This window comes from Bolinopsis microptera, chromosome 6, assembly GCF_026151205.1.
Source record: "Bolinopsis microptera isolate Bmic1 chromosome 6, MBARI_Bmic_1.0, whole genome shotgun sequence".
Classification (NCBI taxonomy): Eukaryota; Metazoa; Ctenophora; class Tentaculata; order Lobata; family Bolinopsidae; genus Bolinopsis; species Bolinopsis microptera.
In genome coordinates, this window is record NC_087077.1 from 15917501 (window position 1) to 15934337 (window position 16837).

Genomic DNA, 16837 nt, shown 5'->3' on the forward strand with positions numbered 1-16837 from the left:
TTGATTAAAAGGTCTAAAATGACAAAATAGGTATAAATTCGTTGATAGCTCAAATTATGACCATGATCGAAATTGCTCAAACTAATTTAGGTTTAGTAAAACATAAATTGTAAATCTTTACGTAAGCTGACGTGACCTTGTAGATTTATAACAGCTACCAGGACGCGCGCCGAGTTGGACTCGTCGACAATATATAAAACAGATATTTTACTTGACGGATGTTACTCGTCTAAATTTCTTCGAAGTAGCGCGCGCCGCTTTCTTCTCGAAATGGCCCAACGGCAAGTGTTACGAAGTAGCGCGCGCCGGGCCAGATCATTAACAATGGTCAACTATTTTACGAGAATCACCCGTTAAACGTGACCAAATTTCAACAAAATTTTTATATGTAAAATTGACATGGGCTGAGCACCGTCCAGTCATATGCGCGGTGTTCATATTTTATTAAGCTTTTGTACAGCAATTAGAAGAGAAACGGAAAAAATCTTAAAACTAGCAAGCTATGCACAGTTAATGTAATATATTTTTTAATGCCATGCTAGTAGTTTACAGTTTATTATTTTATGCATGCATCAAACACTACACTTATCGAAAGCTGGGACGGTAGAAGCCATGTACATTGTATAGTACCTTTGGAGGACTCTGACGCGCCGCGCAAACTAGCATTCTTGCTTCGCATCGTCGATCGTTTCTCTGCTTGGCTATTTTTACTACTTAAAGGGTTTTTATAAATAATAAAATTTAATCAGATTTTTATCGAATTTTTATATATGATAGGATCATTGTTATGTGTATATTGTTTGAATTTTATCAACAAAAAAAATGTACATTGTACCTCGAATAAGTAGGTACAGTAAGTACAGTTTGCCATCTGCAAAGCAACAACTCTCAAATATAAAACAAGGCGGTGGTATAAGACCCAACGTATGGGTACTGACTTTTGGCCCCCCCTCTATATATATAAAAAATGTATTGTTTATTGAATTTTAAATTATGAATTTAAGTTTATATTTCATGCAAAATGACTGATGTTCGAATGACCAAAATATTGCATATTATTCGCTCAAATCACAAATATCAAAAATAATATGGCTCAATTGTATTATTCATCAAAATAGGAAACAAAAATGTTGGTGTAAATGTTGGTGTTTATTATATTATGTTAACTACCAGTCTATAGGACACCATCCAGCGATTTTGAAATGGTCTGGGACTTTATTCCATGTACGCGTAGCATTTACGCCTTCGGTGATGTGATTTGGGAACGGTTCTTCTTGATACACGACGTCCTGAAACAAAGCATAAAAAATACAGTGACGTACTAGCATCAGCGGCTACAATTGACAATATAGCCTCCAGGCCCAGGTAAATAAGATGCTATCAACCTAAAAATTGAAAAAGTGTGTTTTTAGAGCAAAACGCGCAGTTATGCTAGCATTCAAGCGACGATTTGGCGCCCCCTAAGATGGCGCCCCCCACACATTGGGGTCAGCGGCGCGGGCCCTTTGTTACACCACTGAACCACCTTTGGAAATATCTTCTAGAGGGTCTAAATATAACTAACTGCCCATCTAAAACATTTCTAAACACCAAACCAGGCTTCACCATTAATGCTCAATTAATGCTCTACAATCTAAATATGACAGACAACTATGGTGCAGTTACAACTTTGATGCAAATGAATTATCATTGAAATAGGTTAATTAACTAAACTTAATCATATGAGTAAACCACGGTGTTATTGCAAAGAACCATGACAAGGGTATCAGACCTATATATTAATCTAAGAGACGAAACAAAACGAATCATCATACAACAAATTTAAAATCCTGCGGCACAGGATCCTGTTGTTTTCCTACTCTGCCTCTCCCAAACCCCTCTCCTTCCCCTTTCTTCAGGTTTATTCTTCAATTTTTTAAATTAGATAGCAGATATATTTTCTTTCGAATTAGTAATGGCATTATACATTATTTGGTATCGTATGTATGTTGTGTTTAGTGTTTGCTAACTAGGTATGTGCTGTATATTTTGAAGAATTTTGAGGCTCACGACGTCTCGTCCCATGGGTTGAGTTGTAAGCTGAGTATATGTTCAAATCGCCTTACTTCGTATGGTGAAACATCGACAGGTTTGCCTTGACCTTTCGGACGAGTGTTTGCCCACCGGGGATCAAAAAATATGATCACCATGAACATTACTTTGACACGTGAACTTATCAAACGACTGTAATGATTCCATTAAATTTTCTTAGTATATTTAGCTAGTTTATAGTAGATACACACGATCACAGAATAGAAGAGCACAATTGGGCTCTTTGTTCTGCGACCGTGTTTCCTCGGTGGGCCGACAGGTTTTTGTTGTGTAGTAGTGCTGGGGAAAAAACACGCTTTAAATATCAATGAATGTAAATATTGTTAATTGACATTAGTGCCACAGTTTATGTGGTAAAAACAAATTTATGGTCAAACATTATATATCGTAGAAGGGCATGATTTACCCACATCACTAAGCATCTGGATGGATAATTAGCACACAAGGATAAACTGACCTTTAAACATGACCACCAGCTATACCACGTAATCATAGCTCCAAAATAAATAAATTGCTCTACATAGAAACATCTGGCCTGATCTTATCACATTGTGGTCCCCTGGGGTTCGGTAAAGCCCTTACAGGCAACTGGGTCCTTTTACCAGCCACAATAAAACTAGTCATGCCAGTACTGTCATAAACTGTAACCAACTATTTAAAAATAAGATATCTTTTGCTAGAATTTTACATTTTAAGCCATAGAGCAATCTTCTCAATTTTAAAATTTAAAAATAACATTTTACCCTAACTATGATGTGGTGGCATTTCATACTTAACTAAAATTCAACTTTGAAAGTCAATAGATTATTAGTCACAATGAAATTATAGTTTAAGACATCCATTTTGCATTGTGTTTCCAATATTAGAATTTATGATATGTATTGATTGAATAATTGGTAATAAATTTAACTTTTGTTTTATTAACTTTTGTTTTATTAATGAAACAAGACTATTTTCCAGAAAAACATTAAAAGTGAAGCTTAAAGTTGAACTCACCTTTCTAAACTGGTATATGTTTTCCTTGTCTTCTCCAACCACTTTAAATGTCATGGCAGCATTAAATGCTTTTGGAGGCGATCGTCCAAATAATTTGTTCATATCAGTTAGTTTTTTTATACCAGCTAACAATGGCTCCCCATCTTTTGGTCTGAATCTCCAAGATAGCTGAAATATTTCGAAACTTTATTTTCTTACTTTGCATATATTATATTATTTTTGATTGACTGAGGAGAAGTATGGACTTGGTGATGAATCCATGAAGATTTATTTACAACCAACACCCAAATGTTGTGATAATCAAAACTAACCTCAAAGTAACTTTGCAAGTCATCTGCTACTAGTATAGTTTTGTCTCCAAATGTGAATGCTGCTTTAATTGTTTGGTCAATTGTAGTCTTTCCTTTAGTCAAAAAACTATTCCTTTCTTTCCCCGACCAATTAATGGTAATTAATGGTTCTGCATTGTCACGTAGGAGAATGTTGTATCTAGATATCAAGTTGTTGCCATGAAGCACAAAAGCTGAAAATTTAGTTATATCGCTTTTGGCTTCAACTTTAAAAATAGCCTCCACTCCACCAATCGCTTGTTGAAATACACTTGTCACTCTCTTAGGATAGTCATCAAATTTAGACCACGCATCAGACTCTTTCCCTCATTTTCCAAATTGTTGGTCCAGATACAATAAATGCAAATTCTGAAGTAATAAACCATGATGAAATCTAAACAGAACTATAATTTCATTTCGATTTATAAAAACCAGAGGGAGGAGGTAAACGTTTAAAAAATCGACAAAAGCGTGATATCTCAGGAGCGCAAAATCCTTTTGTCCCTGATATCATATATTATGTGAAAACTAGAAAAGTGCCATAACCCCCCCCCCCCCATTTTGGCACCATCATTATCTCAGATATCTCCTGAAAAAAGGCTAAATATGATGTGTTAAACTCTCACCTTTTACTTGTAGAGCAGCATCTATATGAGAGTAGCATTCTGTTGGAAATGGGATTTTGGGTGTGTATTTTGTTTCCTTAGCTACTGTTGATAACTTTTCTAGTCTTCCAGTACCAGAGAGTTCTGTTAAGATATAAAATGTAAACTTTAATAGCAAAATAATTGCAAACATGGATCATAATATTATTGCAACTTATACAATAGGTTTTCCATTTAAACACTCCAGTGTGACAATTATCATGAAAGGTGAAAATTCTGGAAAAACATTGTACAGTAAATGTCAATACCAGAATGCAAATTGTATATTATGGATTAGTTTTGATCGCTTAAGTTCATAATAACTTCTTTTACATTGCTATTCTAATAGAGGTACCTGGGTACAATGTTTTGACTGCTCTGACATCATCATCATGCAGATGCTGGAAGCTAAATGCGCGTACGTTAAGTGGATATCCTGCTTTCATCAAAGCATCCGCTTGTGGTGAGTGGAGAATTCCAAGAGCGTGCCCTAAGTTATGTTGTTATTTAAAGCAATTAAATTGCTTAAGGGGGCCGGGGGGGGGGGGGGGTCTTCATCAAAATTCTATCGAAATCGACTTTATAGTTGTTTCTGATAGAGGGGAGTGATATCTATCAGCTGCTTTTGGTCCCATGGAAAAATATTGTTCCTAGCCGAAATTATCGCCGGTCTAAGGTCAGCATTTATGAGCCCAATGTGTAATTGTATTGCGCGAGCGATTTTCAATCGCAAATTCTAAAAATCGTGTCTAAAAATCTATCTTCTCCCACATTTTTTGAGCAATCACCCTGAAACTTTCAGGATATGTTCTAGGGACCATTTAAAGGAGATCGCTCATAAAATATTTTGAGATATAGACCTTTAAAAATGTTGTATTCAATTTTGAAAATCTTAGACCTCGTTTTTTGAGGTTAGGCCTTTAAAACTTTTTTGGCCAACAAATTATTTTGCACAAAAACATTTTTTTCCACCAATTTAAAAAAAGCCTTACTCAAAAATCTGGCCCAAACAATAAGGTCCTGAGGCGATTCCAAAACCATTCAGAAAATTTCATGGGGAAATTTTGAAAAATGAAAAAGCTTTAGGCTTTCTGGTGAAGTCACTTCACGAAAATCGCCAACTGAGATAAGGGCAGTTTTCTTTATTTTTAGTGGTCTTTTGGCGGTTGGGGTCCAGAACTTCTCAAAAGTGTGGTCACGGGTCCCAGTTTATTGGCCAACTGCTATGTTGAGGCTGAAATCCCCCCCCCCCCCCCCTTAATAAGCATATTTAATTAATACTTAGGACACACAATGTTTATTTCTCAGTACAGTACAATTTAAGTTAACCTTTACTGTATACTGAAAGGGTTTTATAATAAGAAATATTCTAAACATGGTTATCAGGTTATGAAACGATTGTAAATCACAAGCTGAAGATTCAAGAATAGAATAATCTCAAAACAATTATTCGACCAAAACACAAGATAATATCCTCACCAATTTCATGGGCAGCAACATACAACATGCTAGTTGCTCCATCTGCTTGTCCCATAGTAAACGTCTCGAAATCATTGAAATGAATTTCACTGTGAGTTGGAACAAAGGCATGAGCTTTCTCGACTCCTAAAAATGTATAAAAGTATATTGTTATATTGTATAAGTAATTTTGGTGCAATTAAGAGACGAATTACGTGAGTTATTAAGAGGTTGCGTGTGGGTAGTCACTTTTGGGCCACCCTGTATAAACATGTTAAAAATTTTAATTTGTTTGATGTACAATATATATGATATAACGATTGTTGCATGTTACTATTTCATACATTTCAATTATTTGATTGATTAATATGGGGTCGTTACATATTACCTAATCAATATTTTAGCAATGTTTACTCCCCTCCCCAGTTCCCCCTCTGTAGTCAACCGTAATCAAAACCCACCTGACAGCAAAATTACGTAATCATGGGCCATATGGCCTGACCCCCCCCCCCCCCCTTTTTGACTTTTTTCCCCTGGAAAACTCTTTTCACTACGTTTCATGCTACCCTGATCATTATTAGCCGAAATCATTGTTATGATATCCCCCACCTCCCCCCCCCCCCCCGGCTGATTACGTAATATGTGAACGACTGCACATTTCTATAAATCCTTGATTATTATCACCCTACGCGCGTGGGGTGGACTCCTGGGGTGGACTTTTATTCAGCGCGTATTTTGTAGCCTGTTCAACTTGACGTTTTGATTCGTTACTATCTCAATGTCACAGATACACAGAATGTGAGGTGATCATCTTAAAGAGAAACGTCTCAGCTTTCACCTGGTGTAAAGTTTATCTTTGTACTCAAAATATAGCTCGCTCAGTGTGCAATAGAAGTTGACAATACAATAACCACGTCTGCGACCGGTCGTCAGATACCGGAGTGTTGCACAAAATTGGGTCCCTAAATTAAAATTCTATGACACAGTTACCATGCAGAAATGTCTAGGGAAACATTTGGTGAAAGTTTCAACTCTCTACTATAAAAATAGCGATAGTTATTGAAGATAAACCGTGAGAAACTCCCTCTTGTCGAGATCAACGCTCTAGGAACCTCCCTTCTGTACCACGTGACAACGATTTGAGCGTCACGTGGCCGTCACGTGACAAAAGTGCGCGCATCGGATGGAGCAGTCTCGTGGGAAATCCTGATTGCCTGATCGATCTCGTGGGAAATCCTGATTGCTACGGAAAGGGCTGACAACCACAGTTATTTCCCTTCCTCAATTTTCCAGTTCACTTGCTCAGTGCTGTCAGTTGTTTTTTGTTTGCCCTGCTATATAAACTTCACTCCGTCATAATCCCCTACTCTCCTATCCAATGAACTGTTTCTGTTACAGCTGCCATTCTGTTGACTGGACCCTAACTTAGTCTTATCATTTTCACTTGATAACTTTATCCGTGTGCACTTTCTCGAAACTCAACTTATCTTTGTCAAGACTCAGCTAATCTCAGAACTAAATGTTGCCTTAACAGACTTACTTGTCACTGCACTGGGCCCTCCTTTAAATGCAAATATCATATGAGCAGCTGATCGATTTATTGCTTGAACTGTGCATCCTTTTTAAAAATAAATAAGGTCAATTTTACTATCGTGAAACTTAGTCACTGAAGACAACGCAATCTGGCTGTGCCGGTTCCCCTCTGCCTAGATCACTTAGAATATCCATAGTTAGCAATACTTTTATCGTTTAATGCAGCGATATAGCCAGTTATCAATGCTACATAGTAGATTTTAGCCTGTTCCAATCATCCTTATATCGCGTTAATGGAATTTATGAAATTGCCTACCGTTCAAATCGCTCTCTGTTGTTAGCACCACACTGATTAACTACGATGTTCCAATTTTTTAGAATTATGTCCGACATAATTCTAATTTTTGCTGTTACAGCAGATAGTTATGGTGTAATGGCACGCAGGAATAAGTCATCCCTGTCCTCCAAAAAGCCCATGAAAAGGTATTTGGTAAGCTATGTCTTTTCCAATATCAAATCCAATGTATCACAATCTGTGGACTTTCTAATCAAAAACTAGATTGATTAATTGATAATTCATTGCTGATTGTTCACGCGCCCTGTATGGAAGTATATAAATGGTAATCCGCATACTCCAGGAAGAATTGAAGCAATCTCAAAAGAAGGAATCTGGATCCTTCGTCGGATCGTCAAAGAGCTTAGAGGGGAGCTCTACGCTTCACTGGCCATGCAAAGCAGGGAGAGTGACGGAGGCGGAGGCACTGCTGGCTGCTGGAACGGACATTAACAAGCTGGACAGAACGCAGTTTAACCCTTTCATGGACGCGATCAACTCAGGTAAATCATTCGACCGCCTTAACAATATGGGTTTATTGGTAATAGTAGCAAGAGGTTTTAGTCATGCGTTTGATTACAGCACAGTGTGAAACCCTGAAGCATACGTCGAGCTCTAAACTCTGTTTTGTCTAATAATCAATTATTTGAATATTGAAGGATTAAATTTGGTAACTTGATGATCACACAATTAACAGGACAGGTCGACTGTGCTAGATGGCTGCTGAGGCAAGACGGTTTAAAGCTTCAGACCGAGATATGGTCGTTTTGTAGGGAGAGGGTGCTAGCGTCATTGCTAACAGCTTAACAGAAGGTAAAATCCTGAATTTTTGTTCATTGATTAAAAATCACCATTCAGACATACAATCGTTCAGATGTAAAAATTATTTATTCACTATTTTGGATTACATTTAGTTACAGGACTAACATGCGACATCCGTCGTTGACCTTTGTCTTTAATTCAACAAGGTAGGGAGAGCGATCCATGGCTGTCCCGATAGACCCACTCAGACTCCTGCCGGAAGATACTCCTCCGGTTGATCCAGATGAGACAGTTCTAGCAGATGATCAGTTACAGACTGAAGAACATATCCCACAGATCAATGCGTCAACATCTGCAAATGAAGGTACTTCAATCTGCTCTTCTTGTATATGTCTTTGTGCCTGCGTCTGTGATTGTACTGAAGTGTACTCTGTGTGTTTGTGTCTGTGTCTGTCTTTGTATCGTGTGTGTGTCTCTGATTGTACTGCGTGTGTCTGTAATTGTAATGTAGTGCACTGAAGTGAACTATGTGTGTTTATGTGTGTGTGTCTGTGTGTGTCTGTGTGTGTCTGTGTGTACTGTGTCTGTCTGTGTGTCCGTCTGTGTCTGTGTGTGTCTGTGTTTATGCCTGTGTCTGTGTGTCTATGTCTGTATGTGTTTGTGGGTGTGTGTCTGTGTGTCCTTGTCTGTGTGTAACTGTGTCTGTCTGTGTGTCTGTCTGTGTATCCGTCTGTGTCTGTTTTTATGCCTGTATGCCTGTATGTCTGTGTCTGTGTGTGTGTGTCTATGTCTGTATGTGTTTGTGGGTGTGTGTCTGTGTGTCCTTGTCTGTGTGTAACTGTGTCTGTCTGTGTGTCTGTCTGTGTATCCGTCTGTGTCTGTTTTTATGCCTGTATGCCTGTATGTCTGTGTCTCTGTGTGTGTGTGTCTATGTCTGTATGTGTTTGTGGGTGTGTGTATCTGTCTGTGTGTGTGTGTGTGTGTGTGTGTGTGTGTGTGTGTGTGTGTGTGTGTGTGTGTGTGTGTGTGTGTGTGTGTGTGTGTGTGTGTGTGTGTGTGTGTGTGTGTGTGTGTGTGTGTGTGTGTGTGTGTGTGTGTGTGTGTGTGTGTGTGTGTGTGTGTGTGTGTGTGTGTTCTTTCATAGAAGTTGTTATTTCCAAGATACGAAGTTCGAAAAGCTAGCATTTAGTAATAGACGAATTTTGCAGCTGATATCAGAATCGACATGATGATGGTACTACACGAGATGCTCATGGAAAAGGTCTCCGTTTGCTTTCCTCCTCCCACGAGCAGTACAAAATGTGGGTTCAACTTTAATCTGATAGAAGATATCGTATGCGGAACCCAAGCCCGGCCATGTCTGTACATAATAACGAAAGAATCCGGTAAGTTTCTAATCATGTAAATGTTCGGCCGAACGTTTGCATTCATTTTAGACTAGTGACGAAAATCAACAATCGTTTGCCAGTTTGGTTTGCAAAATCGACAAAAAATAGTCCATTCCCCATGGCCATGATATTAGAATTCTGCCCGTTGAAATCGGCCACTCTGATTTTTATCATTGAACTTCACATTGATGACATGTTCATTCTCTACAGGTTATGCTGCGAGGGCGTTTACCTCGATAGATGTTGAAAATGCCCACAGCATTATAAATCATTTGGACCGCCGAGGGGTCCAAAACTCCTCAATCGAAGAGCTTAGTAGACATGCCAGCAACCTACAGAGACTTCAAATTCTCAGGAAACCTCTCTAGGACGGTAATACATTAACTTGTTTAATTAATAAATTTAATAAGTAGATTTTGAGTGATGATTACTGAATACAGATATCGAGCCTCGAGGTACCATAAAAAGGGTATATAAACTTATCACTTATGCTTATATGCTTATACTATCAATGAATATCAAATCGCCTTCTCTAGTTATCAAACCCAACATAAGTTAAATCTCTGCCTACAAGGACTATTTGATATTTACAACAGACCGAGTGAATGTCTCAATCTTTTCAGGAAGCTTTATACTCCGACATCCACAATTTACCACGCCCCTGAGATCGACAAAGGTCTTTCTGATAGATTGACTTCCAGCCAATTCGATCTATCGAAGCCGAGTGGGAAGAACAAAGAACTGAAACCCCATGGTCGCAACGATTCTCCTCGCGGACAAGGGAGAGTTAGGGCCATCGGTGGTCACAAGACTGGATAATATTTATTTTTTAAGCGTTGAGGTTGTCACGAAAGCGTACTGTAACGGGACTATCAGATTTGAGTGATTTGATTTTGTGATTTGCAGTTCACGTGATTTTATTGTGATTTTAGACTGTAAAAACTATAAAGGTTCAAGTTGAACTATCGTCGCCATGATTATGTATTTTGGAACTGTTCACGTTGAAATTGCTTCGTTAATCAGCAGTCTTCCTTGGTTACTTTCTACTGTGTAATGCAGCTACGATCAACGATACTTAGCTAGTACATTCATAGTAACACTAACTGCACTGAGAAGAGTAAAAAATTTGAGCTTTGAGGGAATAACATTTCCTTGTTTTTAGATACGGTTACTACTCTAGTGAGGGGTTCATAGCTGATCATTAAGGTCTTACTCACAATAATTTGTGCTCTGATATTGGCCGTACTGACGGCTGTTGAAAAAGCCACTCCGTCAGATGCGCGCCGCAAGAGTCCACCCCTGTAGACCCCACTACGTACAAAATTTGAAATTTTCCCAAAAACTTCTGATTAAGCTAGTTTGTTTTCAATAACTTTTGCAATATTTACAGTAGACCCTTCAAATTTTCACCAAATGTTACTCCAGACATTTCTGCATGGTAACTGTGTCATAGAATTTTAATTTAGGGACCCAATTTTGTGCAACACTCCGGTATCTGACGACCGGTCGCAGACGTGGTTATTGTATTGTCAACTTCTATTGCACACTGAGCGAGCTATATTTTGAGTACAAAGATAAACTTTACACCAGGTGAAAGCTGAGACGTTTCTCTTTAAGATGATCACCTCACATTCTGTGTATCTGTGACATTGAGATAGTAACGAATCAAAACGTCAAGTTGAACAGGCTACAAAATACGCGCTGAATAAAAGTCCACCCCAGGAGTCCACCCCACGCGCGTAGGGTGATTATATATATCATTGTTTTTCACATTTTTGATTAATAAATATAATGTAAGGGGAATGCTAGATTTATTTGTGTTGCAGCCTCATGCAAACTAACCATTACCGTGGAAGGTTTTCTGGTCCGCATGAATACCTTTGATAAACATGAACACTATCTCAGCTGTCGCTGTTGGAACCACTTCTTGGAAATTGAAACCAGCTGCATCAGAAAAAAGTTGTAATGCATCGATAACCCCAGTCCTTGTGCCCTCTTGCCCTAGTGCGGTACTGAAACAGAGACTGGAATGTGTTTGAGACATTTTTTGGCATTTCAAGTTAAGGTGAGTGATTTACGTACAATGTGATTTTACGTACAATGTGATTTTGCTTTCTCTATATTTACAAATTTTTCAATTTACCTGTAATTCTGAAAATTGAATCTTATAAGGTTTTCAGCAGTTTCCCATTTATGCTTAGAGATTGCAAAACGCTTTCTGCGGGTTGGTTTGATACGTCTAGTTGAACCATCATCAGATAATGTCCACCTCTTACAAATTCGGGACAAAGTGACCTCAATGTCACCTTGATCTCTCATCACCACAGCCTGTGTGAAATACAGGTGATGGATCCATCTTGTTTTTTCGCTTAAAACATAAATAAGCAAATCATAAAACGTATAGCCATGAGACACACAATTAGCTGGCAATGCCTGATCATGACTACCCATACGTGATTGAAGCGCTTTATGATGGTTGCAGCTATTGATTGGATTATTTCTATTAGCACTGTGGAAATTTTCAACATGTTATCATCACCATATATCTGTTTAATGTGTAAGTGTTAAAATTAAAAGCTTACCGAAGAAATTATTCCAGTCTTATATACATTTTTAGCCACTTCTTTTCCTTTTATTGAAAGAGATGCTACTCCCAAAATCCCTGCCATGTCCTTGTACACGTCCAGTCTGACTTTAAAAGAAAGTGTTTTCTCCTCATTTGAGTTAGGGGTGTAGCATGATTCCAACACAGTTTCCTTAGAAACCAGGTTTGAGACAAATTGACCTGAGATATTAATTATAATTTCGTGATGAGGAATATCTACTGTGCAAGTGGAAATATTCAATATTTCAGTTCTTAAAATGTTTGATTTTAAAAGATTTAAAAGTATACTGACCATCAAATAAAGTGAGGAATTGTACACAAAGCTTATTATTCAAGAATCTCAAAGCCACTATTTCTAGAGGTTTGTCTCCTCCGTTTGCACTTTCAGCTTGATAGTTAAAACCAAGGAAAATAGAACGACTTCGTCCGTTTCTAACATTGTTGAACTTTACGTCTACTTCCAAATAATATGATTCAGGTTCTGCTCTCTCTGTCGACTCTCTGCCTGAATTTCAACATTTCATTATTGTCTTTTCGTCTTTAAATATTAGGCTGATATCATTATCTTAGATACTATTCACATACTAACCACACTCACTCACTCAGATATTAGATTTCAAACACTTGGTATTGTGTAGGAAACTTATGTGAACACAGGGAAATATTTACCTGGTATCAGGAAGGAAACTAATGCCTTTTGATTAGCTGGTGTGTTAATTTTACTTGACTCGTCAGTACACTTATCCTCATCCTGACCTATTGCTAGGTCAGCATTTCCACATCTTTCCTTCTGCATGAATTCTATCATTTCATCTGTTATCTCTCCTGACAAAGATGCAATCTGGTAAACTGTACTTAGCTTTACAGAATTGTATTTTTATTAAAAACTGAGATCAGATATTTGAAAGTAATATTCCGCGAACAACTGAATATGAAACTGCTATTCTTCTAAACTTACCATCTTCGACAAAGCCATTAAAGCGGAGAAATGAAGAAACTGCTGTTTGTAAATCATTCTGACCAAAATTCGGTTTGGTTTGGTTTTCTTTAGGTTGGTCTGGTTTGGTTTCCTCTGCATTTGTATCCAGGCCCAATGAATAGTCCACGTAACCTTTATGAGAATATAATGGGATAAGCTAAGTGTACGTTTATGGGTTTACCATGAATCTACTGTAACGCAGCAAAGGATTTTTATTTCCAGGTTGTAGTACTTGTCCTTGAAAGGGTGTTCATTGCTCTTCTGTGTCAATCCTAATCAACCAATTAATAAGAAGAACTTGCAGTTACAAAACTTAAGTTGCAATCAATTTAAGCCTTACCAGCATAAGCAAAATAACCAATGGGAGTCTCAACTGCATTTTCTTTCTGGCCAAGTTCTTCTAACACTTCGAAGGGGACTGGCTCCTGTATTTCTGGTTTCCACACCTTTACTCCTGAATGTTCAATCAATGGGTGGTCAACAGTATCTCTCTTGATAAATCAACAATATTGGTAAAGTATTTCATCAATTTACATTCCCTTTTGTGTTCCTACTACTAAGTTATGAAACACCTTACCATCATCTCTTCTCTCAAGTACAGCAGGGTCTCCTACATTGTCTTCATTGAATATTTGTGCAGGAGCAGCAGCTGTGGTGTATTGGTATATAATATGTTTTGTTCATCATATTTGCTACATCTAACGTTTGAAATCAGGAAGTTGAATTACTACAAAGAGGGGGGGGGGGGGGAGGGGGTTGGTGGTGGAAGGGGCTGGGGGCTGGGGCGGGGGGGGGGGGGGGGGCTACAAATATATATCATGCTGCGTTGATATTAGATTGGAAGTGTATAAAGATTAAAACAATATTAAATTAATAGATTTATTTATAATATTTTACAAAATATTACCTCCGTCAATCCCAAAAATCACAACTCTGGCTACTTTCATATAATTGCTGTTTCTGGATGATTGGATGTGAATTTGATTCCCGGATGGAGACCCTTGGCAGTTAACTTTGTAGCGCATACGATTCACTCCGTTGAACAGGATTCCGGATTGGGTCTGAAGATTTGCTACTCCGCAAAAGACTCTGCCTGTTGATCCCTTTACATAAATGCGGGCATTCTTTATAGCAGTCTGAGGGGTCTCAGAGTCTGGTGCATATATCTCTACCTGAGAAGGAATTTAGTTCATTTTATGAATGATTTTTACTATCAACAGTTTTTGTGCTCAAATATTTGATGTTGATTGCATTCTTTATTGTATTGAACGTCCTTACTAATGATATTATATTATTTAATATATATGTACGTATTGTACGTTTAAAATATCTCAGCTTCGAAACTAAAGAAAGTTTCAGATCGACTGGTATAGTAACTGAACAGACATATTATCATGAAGGCTATTAAAGGGGACGAAGGTCTCTATAGAGTTTGTTCCTTGTCTTATAACAAGGAACATATATTAGTAAACTAGCCAAAAAACTGTAAATTTAATTCTGTACCTTGGTAATTTGAGCCTGCTCCTGAAGGGTTACAATCAACCAGTTTTTGTTACCACCGAGTTGACCGTAAGTTGAATCATCATTAATACAGTTCCCTCCATGTGAAGGTTCTCCATTGGGTCCTCTATAAGGGTCCTTCAATTCTGCCGTAACTATAGTCAAGGCTCCAGCAGCTGTGAAGATGATTACTTAGATGAGCAGTGTGGTTTACAAGGCATTCATGATTAGTAAATAGAAGGTTATTTGATCTATCAGTTTTGTATTTGAAATTTTTTTCCCAAAATCATCAAATCTGTAGTTTTTCAAATTGTACATGGTTAATGTTATCTCAGATGAGATCTCCATTATAAGTGAAGACATTGCTGTCTTTGTCAGAGTGTCTGTAGTATGATTATGTGTGTGCTTTCAAAGGATACGTTCACCCGCTAAAACATCAAGTTAATGCTTTCCCAGTTCCATCACTGCTTCTACAGTTCATTACTTCCCGGTGCTCAATGTATGCTATCCTTCGTGCTGCTGAGCTACAGTTGATGTATCTGGTGGATTGGTTCTACTGAGAAGAATTGTTTTACTGATTTTACGGAATACATACGCTCAACAGTACTATAGAATAAATTATATATAATTAAAGGAACATCGCATGAAAATAATCATTTCATTTGTTCAAACCTTCCTGTAATTCTCTGCCGGTCATAATCTCTCTCACGGTATCTGAAGTTCGACTAAAATAGTTTTGAGTGTTTCTTTGAAGCTCATCTTAGTCTTATCCGTGTATATCTGGATTCATATGGACATGTCAGAAAACAGCATAATAACATATAATATGAAATATCCTCACTTCCACAGGTTTGAAAGGAAAAGATACGGCTACATTCCAACTGTTTATGAGCGGTGCTACTGTTAAACAGCAACTAAACAAGATCCAGGCTAACAAGTGGATCAAAAGTCGTGTCGCACCTTGAAATTTATCAGAAAGTCCTTTCATGAGAATAAGGGGTCGATTTGTAGAATAATCACGTTTTTGTTTACCTGGATATGGATCGTCATACTGATTAATCGGCTGTTTAAAAAAATCGATGTTTAAGCGACAAAGAGATAAACTGCATCAAGTGCAAATACCTAAGCAACATGAGGGGGAGAAAGTGATAAACAAAGCTAGAAATACGGAATTACACGAAAAGGAAATATGATAATTTGATCAAAATATGGTAATTTGATCATTCTGTAATCGTGAACTGTTTTTCGCACACTACGTTACAATGACTAATGACTATATGTGTAAAATGTACGAGAATGTCGGCCTCCTGGTTGTTTCATTAATACCTGTTAGGACAATTACGGTAATTTTATTTTAGAATTACCTTTAAGTTTGTCCCAGAGCACCCACTGTAAATCTAATTAAATCTCGTGCTCATTTAACGAAACTTTTCCAGACAGAATTACCAATGGTTTTTAGTGAGGTAATATGTGGACTTATTGGTTATAAAATAATTAGTTTTCGACAGGATTAGTGTTTACCAAGAGCTACAATGACGCTCTGATATCATTATTGAATGACATGTTACCCCAAAGTTAAGTTTCGCGGTGCAGAGGCGGCTCGTGGGTAGGGTGTATTAGGCAAGGTGGGTTTTAACCCACCTCGACTGACTCAAGGGGGTTTAGGGGCAGGCCCCCCAACGGCCAGCGGCCCCTGCTGGAGGGGAAACCAGACGATTTTGGCGTCCTGAAATGGCTCTAGATGCATTAAAACCGCACTATTTCTACTGACTATGTCAAGATTTATATTACTAAAAGTGACCAAATTTCTGTCGACTAGGTCATAACACACGCGATAATTCGGCTGACTGGTGAAATATATTGACAACCAACAACGCATTTGATCCACCATCGTCCATCATGAACTTTAAACAGAACATTTCAAATTGTTTATTTATAACACTAAAAGCCAAAAGGAAGTCTGCGGTCGAAAAAACGAAATTTGAAAATTGTTCATCGTATTATAAACGCAACGTACACACCAAGTGCTTAACAGAATAATGGATCTGCTCAGTATTTGGAGCAGTGGGTGGCATTTTTGCCCTCTCGCGACTTTACCACAATATAGCTTTACAATCGGTGGTGATTTTGTCCCGACTTAGGCCCACGAAATTGATAGTTTCACCGAATTATCATTCGATTATAGGACAGGACTCCTAAAGGGAGAAGGCTGTAACTT

At 37.9% G+C, this 16837-nt stretch overlaps 1 protein-coding gene and 1 long non-coding RNA gene across 2 annotated transcripts; one reads left to right on the forward strand and one right to left on the reverse strand.

Moving 5' to 3' along the window:
• Nucleotides 1–866: 866 nt before the first annotated feature.
• On the reverse strand, nt 867–15773 carry LOC134817167 (uncharacterized). The gene is made up of 18 exons (XM_063826297.1): nt 15652–15773; nt 15292–15399; nt 14623–15172; nt 14027–14291; nt 13697–13768; nt 13460–13573; nt 13099–13251; nt 12810–12965; nt 12433–12645; nt 12118–12320; nt 11679–11863; nt 11378–11547; nt 5540–5665; nt 4416–4550; nt 4043–4165; nt 3399–3785; nt 3088–3255; nt 867–1289 (listed from the first exon to the last, which is right to left on the reverse strand). Exons 4-16 carry the CDS (start codon nt 14142–14144, stop codon nt 3730–3732), a joined length of 1824 nt encoding a protein of 607 aa, XP_063682367.1. The 5' UTR covers nt 14145–14291; nt 14623–15172; nt 15292–15399; nt 15652–15773; the 3' UTR covers nt 867–1289; nt 3088–3255; nt 3399–3729.
• On the forward strand, nt 9748–10484 carry LOC134817219 (uncharacterized). Its single transcript, XR_010160487.1, has 2 exons — nt 9748–9907; nt 10159–10484. It is a non-coding gene; the product is annotated as an uncharacterized LOC134817219 (long non-coding RNA).
• Nucleotides 15774–16837: the final 1064 nt, after the last annotated feature.